Genomic DNA, 23,122 nt, shown 5'->3' on the forward strand with positions numbered 1-23,122 from the left:
TTGTTCTGGGGTAACCCTTTGCATCCTAGCAACAAGACATAACAATATCAAGATCAATGCAGCTCTATCTCAGATGACGATATTAGAAAGTAGCTCTGCTTGGATCTCTTCATATTGGGCATTGAATCGTAGTGAGGGGAGACACAGGAGTGTCATGTTCTCATGGATGATTCTCCTCCCATATTGCTAAAGAATCGGTGTGAGGGGAGACACAGGAGTGTCATGTTCTCATGGATGATTCTCCTCCCATATTGCTAAAGAATCGGTGTGAGGGATGACACAGGAGTGTCATGTTCTCATGGATGATTCTCCTCCCATATTGCTAAAGAATCGGTGTGAGGGGAGACACAGGAGTGTCATGTTCTCATGGATGATTCTCCTCCCATATTGCTAAAGAATCGGTGTGAGGGATGACACAGGAGTGTCATGTTCTCATGGATGATTCTCCTCCCATATTGCTAAAGAATCGGTGTGAGGGTTGACACAGGCGTGTCATGTTCTCATGGATGATTCTCCTCCCATATTGCTAAAGAATCGGTGTGAGGGATGACACAGGAGTGTCATGTTCTCATGGATGATTCTCCTCCCATATTGCTAAAGAATCGGTGTGAGGGATGACACAGGCGTGTCATGTTCTCATGGATGATTCTCCTCCCATATTGCTAAAGAATCGGTGTGAGGGATGACACAGGAGTGTCATGTTCTCATGGATGATTCTCCTCCCATATTGCTAAAGAATCGGTGTGAGGGGAGACACAGGAGTGTCATGTTCTCATGGATGATTCTCCTCCCATATTGCTAAAGAATCGGTGTGAGGGATGACACAGGAGTGTCATGTTCTCATGGATGATTCTCCTCCCATATTGCTAAAGAATCGGTGTGAGGGTTGACACAGGCGTGTCATGTTCTCATGGATGATTCTCCTCCCATATTGCTAAAGAATCGGTGTGAGGGATGACACAGGAGTGTCATGTTCTCATGGATGATTCTCCTCCCATATTGCTAAAGAATCGGTGTGAGGGATGACACAGGCGTGTCATGTTCTCATGGATGATTCTCCTCCCATATTGCTAAAGAATCGGTGTGAGGGATGACACAGGAGTGTCATGTTCTCATGGATGATTCTCCTCCCATATTGCTAAAGAATCGGTGTGAGGGGAGACACAGGAGTGTCATGTTCTCATGGATGATTCTCCTCCCATATTGCTAAAGAATCGGTGTGAGGGATGACACAGGAGTGTCATGTTCTCATGGATGATTCTCCTCCCATATTGCTAAAGACGATGAATATTGTAAAATGGTGGTGTTTGTACTGCAGTGAAGAGAAACTATTCCCTTGTCCTCCGTAATTGACGGCAATGGAGAATATCCTGGGGAAGAATGTGTCGACTTGGATGACTGATCATCTTAATAGCCTGAGTGAGTAACCCTGAACATTAATGTTTATTTGAACTCTCAGCAGAAAAAGTTGATCACCATGACAGGGCTCAATTTGGTTGATTCAAACTGTTGATGCAGTTGTATGTTGGGTGAGGGAAGAACAGAGAAATTTATTGCTTTCCTAACGTCTGTTTTATCTCTTGTTGATGTTCAGGCCTGCTTGGTGTGGCAGAATAAGCCAGATCCACAGGCAGTAACGGATCGCGGCGTCTCACAGGGGACCCGCTATACCATGTATTAGTCATACCAAATCAATACGCCATCCGCTCTAATTCTCTCATGACAAACGCGACTTTGAAGCTGTTGTCTGATTGGATGATCAAACCGATATCTTCGACACCCACACATCGTTGGTTCTTGATTAAACCGATGGGCCATAAGTTGATCTCGTTGATCGCATTTAGAAGTTTCGTGATCCTCTTGTGAGATCTTCACTCTGATTCCCTAAATGATGTCAAGACTTACTGAGACAAGATCAATCCGGTTGATTTCCACCAAGTTCTGTTGATATTTTGCTCTGAGGGCACTTTCTTTGATAGCCTAGTGTTGTCTGACTTGTATTCAGACATATTCAGGTGATTAGTGAATTAATTTTAAAGGCTTTTTTGAAAGCTATAAATGTCTCTAGGAACTTGTGTAAGACTCAATTTTCTTGTAATTTCAATTCTGTTCAATTTTCCTCGGCCATTTTAAAAAACTGTGTCATCTTCAGTTTCGAGTTGATAATGATTTTGTTTGGCTGTGCGGAATAACTTTGTTTCGGTGCAGAGGAAATCATTCCCTGAATTATTAAGATTGAGTAGGCAATAAATAAGAGAAGCTATTCCTACTCCGATCCATTATCTTTTATGCCTCTATCTCAGAACCAATCCATCTGATGCCTGGTAGCAATTTGAATTTGTCATGAAACAGTTTGTGATAGAATTTCTATTAATTCATTATGGAAGATTCTGATGGGGATCAATTATTGTCTGGTCTTCAATATTCTGATAAAGGAATCACATTCATTCTTTAGTCATAAATGTCTTGATACAGGATATTGTTTCATTACGATATTTCCTTTTACGTGTAGTTGATATTTTTGGGCTGTGTTTTTTGTTTGCTCCAAAATGTAAATGCTGTTTCATAGATAAATAACTGGCAGGAGTACTGGGCGTTGAAGTGTTAATTGATCAGATACACAAACCTATATTGCAAACAATAGGCGTTTTTACACGGTGCGGGTTCAAGCCGGATCGAGACTAGTTCAGGTACCAGCCGGTTCATTTTCCCTCGTGTAAAAGCGAACCTACCGTCCTGAACCCTCCTGGTCCGAGGCGGGTTCCGATCGCCGGTCTCGGGTCGGTGCAGGCCGGTGTAGGCCGGTGGAGGAGGGTTTATTTATGCGTGTAAAAGCGAACCGGCTCCGAGCCGGTTTGCACACGGTACTCGCGTGACGTCATTCGCGGGAATAGCTGCCGTGTTCCTGGCATGAAATTTTCCGCGGAAAGAAACTGCTGTGAAATCTTCAATTTATCGAGAGCAAGAGCTTTCTTTCCATACAAATGCTGTGTACCAAAGCAAAAACTCTGCATCTCACCGGCGCCATCGTGAACCATTTTGTATTATTTGTTGAAGGTTGTGATATTTTCGTAGCTCCACCGCCAGCAGGATTGATCAGCGCCACCAATTGACGATGTTAGTGACGAACCGGCCTGGAGCCGGATCGAGGCCAGATCGTCGAACCGTCCCCGTGTAAAAGCGAAATGAACCGTCCTGAACCGAACACGCCTCGTGACGGTTCAGGAGGGTTGTCTTGAACCAGCACCGTGTAAAAAGGCCTTATAGGCATTGCCTCTTTCAATGTAATAGATTCCCAGATGTGGCGAATTCAAGTTTCAGCTAATTACTGAAATACCAAGAACAAAAAAAAATTTCACTTGTTTTTGTTTTCTGCTCCAAATGACCCAAAATCATCAGTCCCAAAACTTTTTTGACTTTTAAAATTTTTCAAAATTTTGAACTGACTGAAAGTTGAAAAAATTTCTGAGTACAAAATTTTTTTTTCGGTGGAAAGAAAGCTGCACTACCACACCACTTCCCCTAAGATTGCAAAATTGACATCAATGACTGTTCTCCCCATATCCACTGCAAATGACATGCATAAGCATTACCCGATGGGGGGCACATGGTCCCTGGACCATTTTATACATCTTGTGAAAATGTTGAGGTATAAAGTGGTTTACAAAATGTTGCCTTTCTGTGCATTTTAGGAAGAAACAAGAGGTTTTCTCTCATTTCTTGAATGAAACGTCAGCCTTTCTTTGCTTTTGAGGAAGAAAGGACATGCCTTCTTTATAGGGGGAAATGACTGCCTTTCTTTGTGTTTTAGGAAGAAATGAGAGGTTTTCTCTCAATTTTCGAATGATACGACTTCCTTGCTTTGCTTTTGAGGAAAAAACTACTGTCTTTCTTAGCGTTTTAGGAAGAAACGAGAGGTTTTCTCGAATGAAACAACTGCCTGTCTTTGCTTTCTTTCTGTTGATTTACTGTCTCATCCTGGTCAAATATATTCATGGTTTCCTGATTAATGGCCAAAGGGAGACGAGAAATGACCCGATGTGTTGGCCATCCAAAACTGGTTTGAATAATATGGCCATAGACTCTCTGAATGGCCAATAACATATGTGGACATGTTTGCCTCTTGAATGTATAGAAGCTGGTGGAAACAGCACAAGATAGAAATCCACATACAAAAACATCCAATGGAAGCTGGTTGCTGATTGATTGCTCATCTCAACAAAAATGTCTCCTTTTCTCCATCAGCCCAGGGTGCCTCTAAATCACTGGCTGATGAGACTTGTTCATTACTTTGTGTCTGTCCACTGCTAGTCATTAATGACCAGATGCTCTTCCAAGTCTTGTTCTCACACTGATTGCACTTTTGAGCCACTCCTCAGCCTAAAGAACACTTCTGGTATGTGTGGTCTTGTCTGTATGATTGCATCCCAGAGACGGAGTTTTGTTCTGTATGATTGTGTCCCAGAGATGATGGGTCTGCTGTGTGATTGCATCCCAGATACGGAGTGTTTAGGTCACTACATATGTGTTTCACTCTATACTGTTTTACCAATGATTCAAGAGAAAATATGCCCCCTGGTTGTACTTCTTTAGGCAGGTTCCACCTTTGAGCCTTGTATGTGTCCAGGATTAGAGAGTTCCAATATTTTCGTCAGGAAGTGGATGCAACTGAGATGAACTCTCTAATCCTTCACACATACAAGGGTGCCTGACCCAGTCAGTCTGACTGACTGACCCAGTCAGTCTCACTGTGAAATACAAGACTACCAGCAGTGCTTCTCGGTTTCCTTGAGTGCACTTCTTGCACACTTTAAACACGCTAATGAAAACAGGATCACTTGATGCTCTTGACTCCTAAATAAAGCTGACTGACCCTTGATGGCAGCCTTTATCACTTGTATTCCCTATGATTCCCCATGCTTGTTGAAGCAAGACATGTCACAAGTAGTAAGTAAAAACTATCTGAGCAAGTCACCTCTGGAATATGAAGTAGTCATGAATATATAATGAGACGCTGTCAAAATATATGGCATATGATTGTCGAGATTGATTAGCTGTCAGTGGTAGAAAACAGACAATGATCGAGACATTGATTGAAATAATAAAGGGCTACAGTGGTTGGATTGGGTATGGAGAAATATATACTGTTTTTCTTCATATTTAACAAGTCTCCGCTACTTGTTTTTTGCAAAATAAATTGTTTATTAAGCGTGTTTGCTATTGAATAATGAAGTGTTAACATTCTCGCGAGGGTAACTGTAATAACAAGTCTTGCAGGTCTTGGCCTGGAAACCATGCCAAGACAACCACTCATGTGGTGTTACCACTCAAAAACACAATCGTTTGGTTTTCTTATTCCATTCTCCTTCAAGGATTCCTTTTGACCTCCCCAAAGATTCTGACCATCAGACTCTTGAAAGTTCTTGATGGGAATCAGCGGACTTCAAAGTGTTGTTCACTGGTCATATGAGAGTTTCTATGGGGATGTTTGATGTCATGGGATGATTTGGTTTCTGAAATGACATGATGTGACATGGCAGGTTATGGCCCAAATGAATCTCATATTATTCCTTCTCAGACGTACCATGTCTTGTTGCTTTAGAGGGATGGTATTATGAGATATTGGAGTGTGTTATTGCTTTTCATGTTATGCTGTTGGTTCTTTCACATGATGTCTTTCTCCAGTATGGGCAGCAGCTCTCTCGGTGATGAGTTGTGGCAGCCATGACCAACTGGCACAAGAGAAGCTCTATTTGGCTCATCTGCCAAACGCTTTGACTGTCAATTCCACCTCAAACTAAAGTATGAGAAATAATGTGTCACGAAAAAATCTTGTAACATCCAACTTTAATGGCAAGGTTTACAGCCTTCTGTGCAGATTTTGTCTTTGGAAATGGAAAACAGGATATGATCAGGGTCGTTCGGATGCAATTATCTGATGTCTCATTGTTTATTGTGTTGAAGTATTTTCCAGCAGATGTTAGTCTACTTGAGAATGGTCACTTGCCAATAAGATGTCATATAACAGTGGTCCTAAGTGACTCACTGTATGCAACAGCGCAATGATTCAGCCACTTTCATTGATTTTTACCCGACGGTCCTGTATTTGCTGGGAACTTGAAGCAGTGACTGGTTCTGGTATTATGATGATCACACGGCATACTCGGCTGTCTCACTGCGCTAGCTACCAGTGACTCGATACATATTGGACGTTAGGTTCATAAGGCGAGTGGTTGTGCTACTGATTGGCTCTGTTAGATATTGTGGATTGTGTTTCTTACTTGCTGGTAATTGCAGTATTCATTGGATACTTTTGGAGAATGTATCATACGATGGTTGTTGATACTAGGAGTGTATGCTGGTGCTGGTCTCGCTGGTCTAGATGTTCCTTTTGTGATTAAATTTGTTGAAAGGTGGAGGTTATTCAATAGACGATGTTTCACAGCTTTCCAAAAACTATTTTTGGAAAGTGTTTCTTATTGACACACCTTCCGGTGAGGTTTCTGTCAGTTTACTAGGTACTTAGATAATGCCAAGTTGGTCATTGGTGTTGACCATTGGTTGGTAAAGATCGAGTTTTGGAACAATGGGCCTTGATGTATAACTGAACATTCTGCTCTGTTGCAGTGGAATCTGTTTGGATGTTGTTCACTGCATGGATTAGACTGGGTGATGGTCATTAGCTTCCTGAGCAAGGTTGCTGTGTCCCATGTCGGTAGTTGTCTCATCATTGCTCATCTGCTGAGTGTAGGAGTAAGAACAGTCTGCATCTGCTGTGAGTGTAGGATTAAGCTGTCTGCCTGGAGAGACCGACGATGTGATGAAACTTGTGGATAGAGTGAATCTGACTGACCGACTTAACTGCATCAGGACAATGGTTACATGTGGATTACATATTTCAAAAACAATAGATTCTGTAAGAGAATTGTCTTGATAATCATTTGGATAAAGTGGATTACACCCCTGCAGTAACTCTGAGATTATCCTGTTGTATGAAGCGATTTATAAATTCTGAAATGTTGGCTGGTTTTGTGCAGCAGTTCAAAGTGAAGGTCCGTAAAAGCAAGACCTACCCAGACGATGTGTGGGTCCCTTATAAGTATAAACCAAAAGTGAAGGTAAGTTTCAGGAGTTTTGCTGAATATGTGGGGTTTTGCTTAAGATTTTATCATTGGTTAGCTCCATTTACCACTGATAGCCCGTAATGGGTTAGCTCCATTTATCACTGATAGCCCATCATGGGTTAGCTCCATTTATCACTGATAGCCCATCATGGGTTAACTCCATTTACCACTGATAGCCCATCATGGGTTAGCTCCATTTACCACTGATAGCCCATCATGGGTTAGCTCCATTTATCACTGATAGCCCATCATGGGTTAGCTCCATTTACCACTGATAGCCCATCATGGGTTAGCTCCATTTATCACTGATAGCCCATCATGGGTTAGCTCCATTTACCACTGATAGCCCATCATGGGTTAGCTCCATTTACCACTGATAGCCCATCATGGGTTAGCTCCATTTATCACTGATAGCCCATCATGGGTTAGCTCCATTTATCACTGATAGCCCATCATGGGTTAGCTCCATTTATCACTGATAGCCATGACCTGTACTCGTTAGTATTCCACCCTCAGCATGAAATCAGCCACCACCATATTTAGCCTGCTTGGTCATAGACCAATAGGGCTTATGCTGTGCTCGGGGTGGTTAGTGGTCGTCTGTCGTGCATCCGTCCATAAACTTTGGCCTAAATAACCGTTTTCAGAATGAACAAAAAAATACAGACCTACTTAAATATGCTCATGTCCATCTGATGTGTTCCACATCAACCCTCATGAATTCCATGTCAAATAATAGGTCAGCCTCCAATTGTCTCACTAATCACTTTAATGAAAATCCTAACACAAAACACTAGACATTCTGTGATTATCACTTTCAAAAATGTGTTAAGTTCATTATGTTTTTATGTGGCAATATTTACCATATGTGACCCAATTGTTTGAACTCAGGTCAGATTCCACGCTGAAGACATTACAGGAGCAACATCAGCAATCATCGCCTTGCTGTCTGCACTCCGCCACGTTTTCAAACATATACCTCAAGCATTTCTGTGGAAATATTTTGATTTTTGCAAAACCAAACTGCGTTTAGCTGATTGAAAGAGAGATTGTGTCTTGTTGCCCGTTGATCTGCGTTAGTAGTGCTGGTAATTGACTGATTGGACGACTTTCTGTGCAGTCCCTGTTCCACTGGATTATCATGGAAGTAGATAGTTATTACTCGGATTGTCCTAATCTATCACCAAGGTGTACTGGATTATCGTCAGCTTATTCATGGGTAAATATTGCACGCTTTTGACTAATCAAAGGGTATTGTACTCTTATCTTGAAATTGTTGGGTTGAGTTCCTGACAAGAGCAGATTATTGTCCCTCACTGCCTTTGACAAGTCAGGGGGGTGAACCTGCCTTATGATTGAAATGTTTCACACACCAAATCTGTCAACATTGGAGTCAATGCCTTCAACCCCCCATTTAGGTTATTTAGGCTTATTCTCACATGCTGGGACTTTCATGAATGGAGCAAGACTTTTCAATTACCTTTAATTGGTCAAATGTCCTCATTCTATTTAATTTAATTCATTATTAATGGCATAATCACACTTGGGGGGGTACTTTATAAATACCAGAATGCCTGAAACAGTTACGTTGGCATACTGTACAGTACTAACTGGATGTAACATTTCATGATGCACACATTGCATTTTGCTGTTCAGTCTCGAGAGAGAGATGAAAGTCGGTCACACTGACAGAGGCCTGCAATACTGGATTGTGTCTTGCTCCCTCAAGTGCATTACATAATATTGAAACCATTCATCATGAAAAGGAGAAGTCTCTCTGGATGTCAAATCTCCTCTTGTCCCCTGTCAGAAAGTGACCCATACTTCAACAGGACAGTTGACACGTCTTCTTAGAAGATATAGTTGACAACGGACAAACTACTCTATTACTCTCTCACGTCTGATGTTTGTGATGGTCACTTGTGAAGAATGTCTGTTTGATTAGTCTCTGCATTGAACATACTTGAGGGTCATTTCCTTATCTCTTAGTTAGGTATCTCATCACTCATTGAGTCAACTTCAGGAAGTCTCAAGATTACCAATTATTGTGCAGGCCTTGTTTATCATTTGGTAATTGCTAGCTAATGCAAGATAAGGCAAAAGACTGATCAGTATATGTCCTGGGAGGGCTAGTGCTAGTCAAGTTGAGCAGTTTGGATCAGCTTGCAGTCTCAACAGAATGAGTCTGTCTGTCTTGGGAAATTACCCAAGTGAGGTTAGTCTTATCAGCTTTCTTTGTCTTTAAATATCATCTTAGGATCTGTGCTGACTTTCATCTACTTTATTCTGCACCATATCAGCATTAAAATTCTTTTTTTCCTCGGACGTCTTTGGGGCAAGCCCCCCCCCCTGCACCCCGCTTGATAGGCCCTGAATGCATTAATCTGACTCTTGGGAGGATGTCATCAGTTGGCAGCCATTCCTTGCATGAATGGTTCATTGTTGACCGACCAGACTCTAGTCTTGCTTCTTCATCCAGTCAGCTGGGCTCACATCTTTGTTCTCCTGTCTGTTTTTGCCTCAGAGTCAAAAGCAGTTTTTAAAAGCATGACATGTGCCGTATTCATTAGCACTTCAACAGTTGCAACACTAAGACATGTTCCTCACAATGATCTGTCCTGTGCCCCAGTTCGATGGGAACTATTTATGACTATGATTTGTAGGACAATCTATCTAGTATGTATCAACCATTATTTTCCAGTTAGTCAGTGCAGTGCATGTAGACTGTGTGAAATGGCACTGTGAGTGGATGCATTGGAGGAGTGATAGACATGAGGAGAGGAATGTTAATGCACCCTGGTGGTTTATGAGACTGCAACTATTGTTATAATTAAGTAGGCCTATGGAGTATGGTGATCATCAACCTGTCCTAGTTTGACTTTTATAATGTTTTATTTTCAGTATCATGGCTGAGAAATAAGATTGTCGGCCTGCACAACAATGAATACCAACTCGAGTCAAATATATTGTCATATGTTGTCTTTTTAGCTCCACTGGCTTTGCAGCGTAGGCCTATAGCTTATCAGCCAGCGTAGCTTATGGTTTGTACTGGAGCTGGCCGAAAGTAGTTCCAGCGAAATAGTTGCATAGTGGAACCCCCGAACCTTCATGATAGTACAGTAGTGTGACACGTTTAACCCAGGACGAGGAAGGGGTACCCCTTTGATGGTGCCCTAACCCCAACCCTCAACCATCATTACCCTTCCTTGTCACTGGCATGATATTGGCAAGACTGCCAAGACGTGGTAGACACTGGTGGCTTCCTTGAGACAATTGCATGTTGTTGTACCTGGGCAACCAATTCAAGCGGTCAGGGGTCAGGTTTTTCCCCCACCAACATGTTGCCGAATGGTAAATGCATAAAAAATTGGCTGGAAGCGGTTTTTGCAGGCCAAGAGACTGGAAGACACATGACTGTTGAGGAACACCAGACTGCTGAACAAAGAACCAGAGGAACATAGAACCCTCTTCATATCTTTGAAGTTAGGTTATCTATATTATATAAGTTACAGGGGACAGTCTTTTCTATGGTAGTAGGCCTACCACTATTCTGGAAGTTTTCTGTTCTCATTTCAGTGTTGTCTTCAATCAATTAAATGATAACCAATTTCCATTCAATTTCAGGGGTCAATAGTGGCTGGGGTCTTTAGCCAAGTTACAGCGGCCAGGCTGGTAGATACACCAGTCCTGCTCTATCATAATGCCTGTGTCTGGTAGATACACCAGTCCTGCTCTATCATAATGCCTGTGTCTGGTAGATACACCAGTCCTGCTCTATCATAATGCCTGTGTCTGGTAGATACACCAGTCCTGCTCTATCATAATGCCTGTGGTACAGCAACCAGATGGGAGACACACATGCACTATCAAAGTGCCTGTGTTGCAGCGCCCAGCCTTGGAGACATACCTGCACTATCATAGTTCCTGTGCAATCAGACAATATCCCAAGAATACTATTACTGTTCATGTACAGTTGCACTCAAGTTTGTTACATTTTCCTGTGTTTGTCTCTTTCCAGTCAAGGCGCAACGATCGAGAAGAAATACGTCGAAAACTAGCGATGGGTGCAGATGAGGAATACTACGGTGGCGAGCGAACCTTTAAAAAACCCAGCCTGCAAACACGGCTCCAGAGTGGCATGAACCTGCAGATATGCTTCATGAATGACTCAACTAGTGATCAGGAAAGTGTCGATTCAGAGACGGACACAACACGATCGTCACCTAGACATATATCCAGTACCATGAAGACAAGGCAGTACTCGGAGGTGAGGCAATTCTGCAATACTCTTTTTGGTGGTGGTGGTTTCTTTATCTCACTGTGTTCTTGATGTGGTACACTATTTGGTCACTTTAACTTTGTGGGTGCATTTTAATCTTTGAAGTTTATTTTCCACGGTCTTTGTAACATATCAGTAACTACTACTTCATTACAAATTAAATTTTCTAACAGAAGTGAGAAATTCAGGTAGGTTTAAGGCCAACCAGCAGCAGCTCCTGTCACAGGATTAAGTGCATATGGGTGAAGATCAATGCAGCCAATAGTTGTTTTGAATCATTGACTTCTGTTCACATTATTTAGATTTGCAAAAAGGATATGGAATGATTTAGTGGGTTTAATAGGTACAACAAGTTGAAAGAATAGGTTGTCTTGTCTTTGGCAATGTTTTTTATAACAATCTTACAAGGTAGAGCTGACAGATACGTCCAAATCAGCTTAAAGACTGATTTTTTACGTATAGAGATCCAAGTTTAGAAGAACTTGTGCAAAATCTCGGGTGAAGGTTCAATCAAACTGAGAATTGGCTTTCCTTTTTTTTATTGGTGATATTTCTAGTTGAGGAAACTTAGTCCATTAGAGTTACAAAAGGTAGGTGTTGAAAGGATACTTTCATGGGTTAAGGGTTGGAGTGATCTTCTCCTGCTAGATAGGCTTAGAAGGGATACTTTCATGGCTTAAGGGTTGGAGTGATCTTCTCCTGCTCGATAGGCTTAGAAGGGATACTTTCATGGGTTAAGGGTTGGAGTGATCTTCTCCTGCTAGATAGGCTTAGAAGGGATACTTTCATGGGTTTAGGGTTTGAGTGATCTTCTCCTGCTAGATAGGCTTAGAAGGGATACTTTCATGGGTTAAGGGTTGGAGTGATCTTCTCCTGCTAGATAGGCTTAGAAGGGATACTTTCATGGGTTAAGGGTTGGAGTGATCTTCTCCTGCTGGATAGGCTTAGAAGGGATACTTTCATGGCTTAAGGGTTGGAGTGATCTTCTCCTGCTAGATAGGCTTAGAAGGGATACTTTCATGGGTTAAGGGTTGGAGTGATCTTCTCCTGCTGGATAGGCTTAGAAGGGATACTTTCATGGGTTTAGGGTTTGAGTGATATTCTCCTGCTAGATAGGCTTAGAAGGGATACTTTCATGGGTTAAGGGTTGGAGTGATCTTCTCCTGCTAGATAGGCTTAGAAGGGATACTTTCATGGGTTAAGGGTTGGAGTGATCTTCTCCTGCTGGATAGGCTTAGAAGGGATACTTTCATGGGTTAAGGGTTGGAGTGATCTTCTCCTGTTAGATAGGCTTAGAAGGGATACTTTCATGGGTTAAGGGTTGGAGTGATCTTCTCCTGCTGGATAGGCTTAGAAGGGATACTTTCATGGGTTAAGGGTTGGAGTGATCTTCTCCTGCTAGATAGGCTTAGAAGGGATACTTTCATGGGTTAAGGGTTGGAGTGATCTTCTCCTGCTGGATAGGCTTAGAAGGGATACTTTCATGGGTTTAGGGTTTGAGTGATATTCTCCTGCTAGATAGGCTTAGAAGGGATACTTTCATGGGTTAAGGGTTGGAGTGATCTTCTCCTGCTAGATAGGCTTAGAAGGGATACTTTCATGGGTTTAGGGTTGGAGTGATCTTCTCCTGCTGGATAGGCTTAGAAGGGATACTTTCATGGGTTAAGGGTTGGAGTGATCTTCTCCTGCTAGATAGGCTTAGAAGGGATACTTTCATGGGTTAAGGGTTGGAGTGATATTCTCCTGCTAGATAGGCTTAGAAGGGATACTTTCATGGGTTAAGGGTTGGAGTGATCTTCTCCTGTTAGATAGGCTTATAAGGGATACTTTCATGGGTTAAGGGTTGGAGTGATCTTCTCCTGCTGGATAGGCTTAGAAGGGATACTTTCATGGGTGAAGGGTTGGAGTGATCTTCTCCTGCTAGATAGGCTTAGAAGGGATACTTTCATGGGTTAAGGGTTGGAGTCATCTTCTCCTGCTAGATAGGCTTAGAAGGGATACTTTCATGGGTTAAGGGTTGGAGTCATCTTCTCCTGCTAGATAGGCTTAGAAGGGATACTTTCATGGGTTAAGGGTTCGAGTGATCTTCTCCTGCTAGATAGGCTTAAAAGGGATACTTTCATGGGTTAAGGGTTGGAGTGATCTTCTCCGGCTAGATAGGCTTAGAAGGGATACTTTCATGGGTTAAGGGTTGGAGTGATCTTCTCCTGCTAGATAGGCTTAGAAGGGATACTTTCATGGGTTAAGGGTTGGAGTGATCTTCTCCTGCTAGATAGGCTTAGAAGGGATACTTTCATGGCTTAAGGGTTGGAGTCATCTTCTCCTGCCAGATAGGCTTAGAAGGGATACTTTCATGGGTTAAGAGTTGGAGTCATCTTCTCCTGCTAGATAGGCTTAGAAGGGATACTTTCATGGGTTAAGGGTTGGAGTGATCTTCTCCTGCTAGATAGGCTTAGAAGGGATACTTTCGTGGGTTAAGGGTTGGAGTGATCTTCTCCTGCTAGATAGGCTTAGAAGGGATACTTTCGTGGGTTAAGGGTTGGAGTCATCTTCTCCTGCTAGATAGGCTAAGAAGGGATACTTTCATGGGTTAAGAGTTGGAGTCATCTTCTCCTGCTAGATAGGCTTAGAAGGGATACTTTCATGGGTTAAGGGTTGGAGTGATCTTCTCCTGCTAGATAGGCTTAGAAGGGATACTTTCGTGGGTTAAGGGTTGGAGTGATCTTCTCCTGCTAGATAGGCTTAGAAGGGATACTTTCATGGGTTAAGGGTTGGAGTGATCTTCTCCTGCTAGATAGGCTTAGAAGGGATACTTTCATGGGTTAAGGGTTGGAGTGATCTTCTCCTGCTAGATAGGCTTAGAAGGGATACTTTCGTGGGTTAAGGGTTGGAGTGATCTTCTCCTGCTAGATAGGCTTAGAAGGGATACTTTCATGGGTTAAGGGTTGGAGTGATCTTCTCCTGCTAGATAGGCTTAGAAGGGATACTTTCATGGGTTAAGGGTTCGAGTGATCTTCTCCTGCTAGATAGGCTTAAAAGGGATACTTTCATGGGTTAAGGGTTGGAGTGATCTTCTCCGGCTAGATAGGCTGAGAAGGGATACTTTCATGGGTTAAGGGTTGGAGTGATCTTCTCCTGCTAGATAGGCTTAGAAGGGATACTTTCATGGGTTAAGGGTTGGAGTGATCTTCTCCTGCTAGATAGGCTTAGAAGGGATACTTTCATGGCTTAAGGGTTGGAGTCATCTTCTCCTGCCAGATAGGCTTAGAAGGGATACTTTCATGGGTTAAGGGTTGGAGTGATCTTCTCCTGCTAGATAGGCTTAGAAGGGATACTTTCATGGGTTAAGGGTTGGAGTGATCTTCTCCTGCTAGATAGGCTTAGAATGGATACTTTCATGGGTTAAGAGTTGGAGTCATCTTCTCCTGCTAGATAGGCTTAGAAGGGATACTTTCATGGGTTAAGGGTTGGAGTGATCTTCTCCTGCTAGATAGGCTTAGAATGGATACTTTCATGGGTTAAGAGTTGGAGTGATCTTCTCCTGCTAGATAGGCTTAGAAGGGATACTTTCATGGGTTAAGGGTTGGAGTCATCTTCTCCTGCTAGATAGGCTTAGAAGGGATACTTTCATGGGTTAAGGGTTGGAGTCATCTTCTCCTGCCAGATAGGCTTAGAAGGGATACTTTCATGGGTTAAGGGTTGGAGTGATCTTCTCCTGCTAGATAGGCTTAGAAGGGATACTTTCGTGGGTTAAGGGTTGGAGTGATCTTCTCCTGCTAGATAGGCTTAGAATGGATACTTTCATGGGTTAAGAGTTGGAGTCATCTTCTCCTGCTAGATAGGCTGAGAAGGGATACTTTCATGGGTTAAGGGTTGGAGTGATCTTCTCCTGCTAGATAGGCTTAGAGGGATACTTTCGTGGGTTAAGGGTTGGAGTGATCTTCTCCTGCTAGATAGGCTTAGAAGGGATACTTTCGTGGGTTAAGGGTTGGAGTCATCTTCTCCTGCTAGATAGGCTAAGAAGGGATACTTTCATGGGTTAAGAGTTGGAGTCATCTTCTCCTGCTAGATAGGCTTAGAAGGGATACTTTCATGGGTTAAGGGTTGGAGTGATCTTCTCCTGCTAGATAGGCTTAGAAGGGATACTTTCGTGGGTTAAGGGTTGGAGTGATCTTCTCCTGCTAGATAGGCTTAGAAGGGATACTTTCATGGGTTAAGGGTTGGAGTGATCTTCTCCTGCTAGATAGGCTTAGAAGGGATACTTTCATGGGTTAAGGGTTGGAGTGATCTTCTCCTGCTAGATAGGCTTAGAAGGGATACTTTCATGGCTTAAGGGTTGGAGTGATCTTCTCCTGCCAGATAGGCTTAGAAGGGATACTTTCATGGGTTAAGAGTTGGAGTCATCTTCTCCTGCTAGATAGGCTTAGAAGGGATACTTTCATGGGTTAAGGGTTGGAGTGATCTTCTCCTGCTAGATAGGCTTAGAAGGGATACTTTCGTGGGTTAAGGGTTGGAGTGATCTTCTCCTGCTAGATAGGCTTAGAAGGGATACTTTCATGGGTTAAGGGTTGGAGTGATCTTCTCCTGTTAGATAGGCTTAGAAGGGATACTTTCATGGGTTAAGGGTTGGAGTGATCTTCTCCTGCTAGATAGGCTTTGAAGGGATACTTTCATGGGTTAAGGGTTGGAGTGATCTTCTCCTGCTAGATAGGCTTAGAATGGATACTTTCATGGGTTAAGGGTTGGAGTGATCTTCTCCTGCTAGATAGGCTTAGAAGGGATACTTTCATGGGTTAAGGGTTGGAGTGATCTTCTCCTGCTAGATAGGCTTAGAATGGATACTTTCATGGGTTAAGGGTTGGAGTGATCTTCTCCTGCTAGATAGGCTTAGAAGGGATACTTTCATGGGGTAAGGGTAGGAGTGATCTTCTCCTGCTAGATAGGCTTAGAAGGGATACTTTCATGGGTTAAGGGTTGGAGTGATCTTCTCCTGCTAGATCGGCTTAGAAGGGATACTTTCATGGGTTAAGGGTTGGAGTGATCTTCTCCTGCTAGATAGGCTTAGAAGGGATACTTTCATGGGTTAAGGGTTGGAGTGATCTTCTCCTGCTAGAGAGGCTTAGAAGGGATACTTTCATGGGTTAAGGGTTGGAGTGATCTTCTCCTGCTTCGCGAGCAGTTCCATCAATGTTTGCTGAAATAATGCTCTCCCCTTATTTCTGTGCCTTCAATTGGTGGAAGTTTTGTATTCCAGAGAACATCCTCCCAGGTTTTACTTGGGCATTCACTTCATGTTGAAGAAGTTCTAATTGCTTTAAGATTTCAAGTTAGCCAAAATAGTAGTATCTGTGGTCAAAACTCCTGTTTTGTTTGCAAATGTCGACTGTCCATTTCAAACCAGGTTGGACTTAACACACTGTTACCGTATTTCAAAACACTTCATACATATACATCGAGTGGTTGTCTCTGCCAAGCTGACATGAACTTCTGAGGTTTCAGACTTGGCTGGGTTTGAATAAATTCCAAGTTAATAACACGATTGAATGAGTTATTCAGGTATGTGCATGTATGATATGGTCCCAGTCATTGTGTGGGATTTGGGGCTCTTCCACTGAATGGTTTGCACCCCCCTTGTATGCTCATTGTGAGGTTGAATGACTTTCGAGTTAGTTTTATCACAAATTTATGGTTATTGCTTATCAAAGAAAATGAGCACTGTTGGGATGTGAATAAACCTAAATCAGCACTGTTGGGATGTGAATAAACCTAAATGAGCAGTGTTGGGATGTGAATAAACCTAAATGAGCACTGTTGGGATGTGAATAAACCTAAATGAGCACTGTTGGGATGTGAATAAACCTAAATGAGCACTGTTGGGATGTGAATAAACCTAAATGAGCACTGTTGGGATGTGAATAAACCTAAATCAGCACTGTTGGGATGTGAATAAACCTAAATGAGCACTGTTGGGATGTGAATAAACCTAAATGAGCACTGTTGGGATGTGAATAAACCTAAATGAGCACTGTTGGGATGTGAATAAACCTAAATCAGCACTGTTGGGATGTGAATAAACCTAAATCAGCACTGTTGGGATGTGACTAGTAACCAGAAATAATCCAGAATTTATCATCTGATGTGTTGAATGCAGAACAAACATGAGCCTCGAATTTGTGATTCACTCAAAATAAAAATAACCTATAATCAAATATATTTTAGGTGTAAAAGTTAATGAATGAATGCTTTTGCCTGAATATAATTGTTTAGGGAACTGATACTAGCATATGTTTAAGCATGTGTGATAGTATTCACATCGGTTTCATTCACATGGTCTCTCATCCATGACTTTTTAATAAATAAATGGAAATAAAATCCTATAATCAGTTAAATGTATTATGTTAAGGCTGGAGGCCTACACAAATCAGAAAGCCTTCATCACAATTGGGCCTCAGGTGACAATAGGATAACGTCCACCAGGAGCTATTAATAGCTCTCATGATTCACATGATTGAGGAAGTGTCTGTGTGTTAACCTGCCTAAAAATACCCACCTGTGGAGCGGGTGTGTTCAGTAAACGTAATGACTGTATTGACGCCTGCTTCATGTCCTAGCACTGGTATTGTACACTGTACTGTGACACTGTGTTAGGAATAGTTCCAAGTCATAGCTAATAATGATGAAACTGTGGAAAGGACGTCGTAGAAAATCGGAGCCCGTTGAGACATGGGATATCCTCTCTTACGGGTCGGCAACTGCTTCCAATAACTTTCAGATAAGTCCTGAGCTGTTTGATGAGGAATTAAACTCAGTCCAGGTATGTGTCTGGGTTTAAATTTTATTTGAATGGATTTTGAAAAGGGGGATGTGTTCTATAATGGTTGGGGGGGTAGAGGTAGGAATGGCTGCAATGATTAGCTGGTACTTAGTTTTAGGGAGTGGCCGGGCCGCTGCGCTGGTTGCTCGGGTTAGGGTTACGATTTGTGATTTTACGAGTAGACCTTTGTCTTTGATAGGTTTATCATGGTGAAGTGTCTTGTGCAAGGACGCACTGACACACTTGGTGGTCTAGTTTTGGTCATGCAGGTGTCTCGTCATCTATGGGCATATTTCTCTTCGTCTCATATACTGCTGTATACCTACTTTACATGTATATCACCTTAATATATCCAGGCAAAGGCTTAGAGTAACCAGCTTAGAAATGATGAAATAATATTGACTGCCATATTTGACATGTAAACAGCTCTTAAAATGTGTGGCACATTAGCAAAGGAAACATTGTGACGCAGCCATATGAGTGGGTCTATTGAAATGGGTTTAACGTGTCAAATGGTTATGGGCTATCAGCTATTAGCCTGTGGCATAGCATAGTGGGGGTACTACCGTAATGTTTACTTCGAGTGGTGAGAGTCAAAACCAGGCTGGTTTGTTCACCACCCGGTTTCTTAATAATCCATTAACATGCTGCGCGCTGACGCGTTCGCGTTGAAGCTTTTAATCAACAAGTAATTCAGCCCCCAAAAAAGTGAGGCATGGTGTTTTCCTTTTTGACCTGGTCTTGAAATAATCTCCTGCTTGGTCCACCTCTGAGTTGTATTCAAGACTTTTATTGGTATAACAAGTTCTCTGAATTACGTGTACGAGTCTGTTTGTTTCTTAGCCATGCTTTTTACCCTGGTCAGAGAAATGCTGGTTGCTTTGTCTTCCTAGCACAGTTCCCTCTCCTGTTGGTTCGTGTTTGGTCTCAGATGTCTGTGAAGGTGTTTGGAAAGAGAAAATTGTGTTGACCCAACAGTTTTCCTGATCAACACCGCGGCGAATGTCATGTCTTTTCTTGGGAAAAGATGGTGTTGACACGGTCATTAGTATTCATGTCATGGCTATCCTGAGAAAATGGGTCTCATATCTAGAGGGATGGTGCATTGTGATATTACAGTTGCTCCAACAAATCTCATATTGACAAATCAAAATAGAGAAAGTATGGTCCTAGATTTTGAAAAAATATCGAATTATGAGGACGTTTATCTAAAAATTTAAGGATTGTGGATTGAATCTCTATATGATTTCACAAGCATTCATTATTGAGAAGTTTTGAGGGTTGCCATATTGATGAATTGAGTTGAATTTTGCACGTTTATAATCATTGTTGTTTTGGACGTATAGCACTGTATTTAGTTCACTTATTTTGTTGTCCGCACATTTACGTTGTTGTTGTTGTTTTTGCTTTGGGTTTTTAGCTGACGAAGCCGATGCAGCTATGCTTCATCAACGACTTGCCATCAGATGACGAAGACGACCGGTCAGAGTCAACGGTGCAGGACACGACACATGACACGCTCACCGCCAGCGAGGACGAATCACAAACTAAATACCTCGAGAGTGACGAGGAACAGCCGTATGTCAAGTTTGATTCAAATGGTGACCTTGAACTCCGGAAAGATTCTCAAGATTTCACAGACTCGGTTGAAGAGCATACAGAGGATCATGACAATCAAGAGACTGATAGATTATTAAAGGAATCCTCTCCAGATTTTCCTGAAGAGCCCGACGGTTTAGCAGAAATCTTTAAGAAAATTAAATCTGACCGCGTTTTAAATCACGGCGAGTACCGCTCGCTGATGGTCGACTATATTTTTGAACAACCTGAAGTGCCAGAGGTAAGAAACACGCAGGCCACCATTGTGAATCTGTACTAAGGATAATTGCTGCCAAAATTCTATTAAATTTTATGTGTTGTTTTAACTTTGAATAGCAGTTAATGTTGTGGTTTTGGCTTTCTCTTTCACCATCATTTTTAACATTTTAGATGCACATGATGTCTTTGCTTCTTTAGTTTTGCTATCATTCTTCTTGGTAAAGTCTTCAATAACTCATTGGTATATTACGATGTGGGCATCGAGTAATGTTCTGTTTGATTATTGAATTCATTTGATGGTTTTGAAAGTCAAGTCAGACCTTGTCACTTGTCAGTTTACAGAGCTGCGCAAACTCCATATTGGTGATTATTTTGCCAAGTAATGACATGAACCGCCAGTGCGCTTCCTTATTTCCAAAATTATAACCCTCATTTCTGGGTTATTTTAAAGATGTTCCCTTTCACAAATGACTTTCACTCAAATGATGAAATGACTCCAAGCGGGCAGCAAATTCTTCCATCAGTAATGTGATTACTCTGTGAGAGTTGACAGTAATTAAGATTTACTGCTAACAAGCTGTCTAAGAGGGTGCTCTACAGATGCTGCATACTACAGACATCAGTATACATCAATAGTAACTATTCTCATTTCCAAAATCATTCTACATAATAGTGGCGCATCCACTACATAAAACACTGGACCAACTCCGGTGTTTTCGTGCTTCCACCCGTTAATTTTCCCCTCGAAAACTCCGGTGTTTTCTTGTCACGGCGATCGATTTGGGCCTAAATGGGGGCTAATTTAAGCACAGCGTTTTAAGTAGTGTAATCACAAAAAGGTTAGTTCCACACCCGGCGACAGGTGGCGTGGTTCATTTGCGCATGCGTCAAAAAGGTAAACAGACTGCAGAAAAACTGCGAGAATTTTGGAGATTGTCATTCCGCTAAAACTCACACTTTTTCCGAGAAAGAATTTTCTTAACGTAAAAGAAAACTGATTTTTCACTGGAAATGTTCATGCTGTTATTATCAACCATGGGCGCTGCCATTGCGTGCCGGTCAATCGCGACTCCACCGACAACAGAGAACCAGACAGTTTCATATCTACCACGCCAGCTGTTGCCGTGTTTAGTAAATGAGTTTTATGTAGTGGAAGTCCTCGCCGTGTCTTCTCCGAGCTTTTCCTGGGTCAGAGTATCCTCCGGCGTCTTCCATGTAGTGGATGTACCACTAATGACACTGCCAGGTAAACCACTTGAAAAAAGACCCATGTCAGAATAGTTTCTCTGCTGTTATGCTTGTATCATCACTATTGCAAAATGTTTGTGTACACTTTTGGCACTGTCCTTTTCCTGAAGTTCAATTGCACACTTACCAACATCTTTTCAGCCCAAACAACTGCAACCACCACCAAAATCATCGCAGCCCCCTACGCGGCCAATGTCAGAGGGAGATGCTGACTTGTACATGACGAAGAAGCCAGATGAAGGAAGTGATGATTTCTTGTCCCGCCAGGCCAGGCTTCAGGCAGAGGCAAGGATGGCCTTAGCTCAGGTGAGTGCATACAGGTCATGCTGCACACCTCATGTCTATTCTATGTGACTCTGACTCTCAGTGAAGGCTATTATACTGGCGATCCACACTGAGATTGTTATTGGATCAAATGCTATTACATCTATTACATGTGATATACTGGCGATCCACACTGAGATTGTTATTGTATCAAATGCTATTACATCTATTACATGTGATATACTGGCGATCCACACTGAGATTGTTATTGGATCAAATGCTATTACATCTATTACATGTGATATACTGGCGATCCACACTGAGATTGTTATTGGATCAAATGCTATTACATCTATTACATGTGATATACTGGCGATCCACACTGAGATTGTTATTAGATCAAATGCTATTACATGTGATATACTGGCGATCCACACTGAGATTGTTATTGGATCACATGCTATTACCTCTGATATACCGTCGCTATTGAGGCTAAATGTGTAAGGAATGAGTAAATGTGCTCTGTGTTGTAGGTGCGACCGATGGCCCATATGCAATTAGAAGTAGAGAAACAGAGTCGCAAGAAGTCACCGATGGCGGAAATGGTAAATGTTGTTTATGTATGTATGACAACCCTTTTATAGTCCTCTTTATGTTGTATTCCAAGTAGAAGCTTAATTCAATTGATTCATTTTAATGAATACCAAAATTAATCAAAAAGGATTTCGAGATCAAAAAGAAATGTGGTGAATTTTCTGACAGTTCTGTTCACATTTAACTGACACATAGAAGGCATTCTTACAGTTCCCCTCCTATTCAACTGACTCATAGAAGGCATTCTGACAGCTCCCCTCCCGTTCAAATGACTCGTAGAAGGCATTCTGACAGTTCCCCTCCTATTCAACTGACTCGTAGATGGCATTCTGCCTGTTCCCCTCCTATTCAAATGAAACGTAGTAGGCATTCTGACAGTTCCCCTCCTATTCAAATGACTCGTAGAAGGCATTCTGACAGTTCCCCTCCCATTCAAATGACTCGTAGAAGGCATTCTGACAGTTCCCCTCCCATTCAAATGACTCGTAGAAGGCATTCTGACAGTTCCCCTCCCATTCAAATGACTCGTAGAAGGCATTCTGACAGTTCCCCTCCCATTCAAATGACTCGTAGAAGGCATTCTGACAGTTCCCCTCCCATTCAAATGACTCGTAGAAGTTATTCTGACAGTTCCCCTCCTATTCAAATGACTCGTAGAAGGCATTCTGACAGTTCCCCTCCCATTCAAATGACTCGTAGAAGGCATTCTGACAGTTCCCCTCCCATTCAAATGACTCGTAGAAGGCATTCTGACAGTTCCCCTCCCATTCAAATGACTCGTAGAAGGCATTCTGTCAGTTCCCCTCCCATTCAAATGACTCGTAGAAGGCATTCTGACAGTTCCCCTCCCATTCAAATGACTCGTAGAAGGCATGCTGACAGGTCCCCTCCCATTCAAATGACTCGTAGAAGGCATTCTGACAGTTCCCCTCCTATTCAAATGACTCGTAGAAGGCATTCTGACAGTTCCCCTCCCATTCA

General features: G+C 42.2%; 1 protein-coding gene across 1 annotated transcript in view; it reads left to right on the forward strand.

The window, feature by feature from the left end:
• Nucleotides 1-23,122, forward strand: part of LOC135494643 (uncharacterized) — a 118,522-nt gene that overhangs the window by 90,512 nt on the left and 4,888 nt on the right. Inside the window, exons 8-11 of the mRNA XM_064782798.1 lie at nt 11,143-11,391; nt 19,638-20,057; nt 21,425-21,589; nt 22,081-22,167. Of these exons, the coding sequence (XP_064638868.1) occupies nt 11,143-11,391; nt 19,638-20,057; nt 21,425-21,589; nt 22,081-22,167 (921 nt within the window). The remainder of the gene's footprint in view (nt 1-11,142; nt 11,392-19,637; nt 20,058-21,424; nt 21,590-22,080; nt 22,168-23,122) is intronic.

This window comes from Lineus longissimus, chromosome 10 (assembly GCF_910592395.1).
Source record: "Lineus longissimus chromosome 10, tnLinLong1.2, whole genome shotgun sequence".
NCBI lineage: Eukaryota > Metazoa > Nemertea > Pilidiophora > Heteronemertea > Lineidae > Lineus > Lineus longissimus.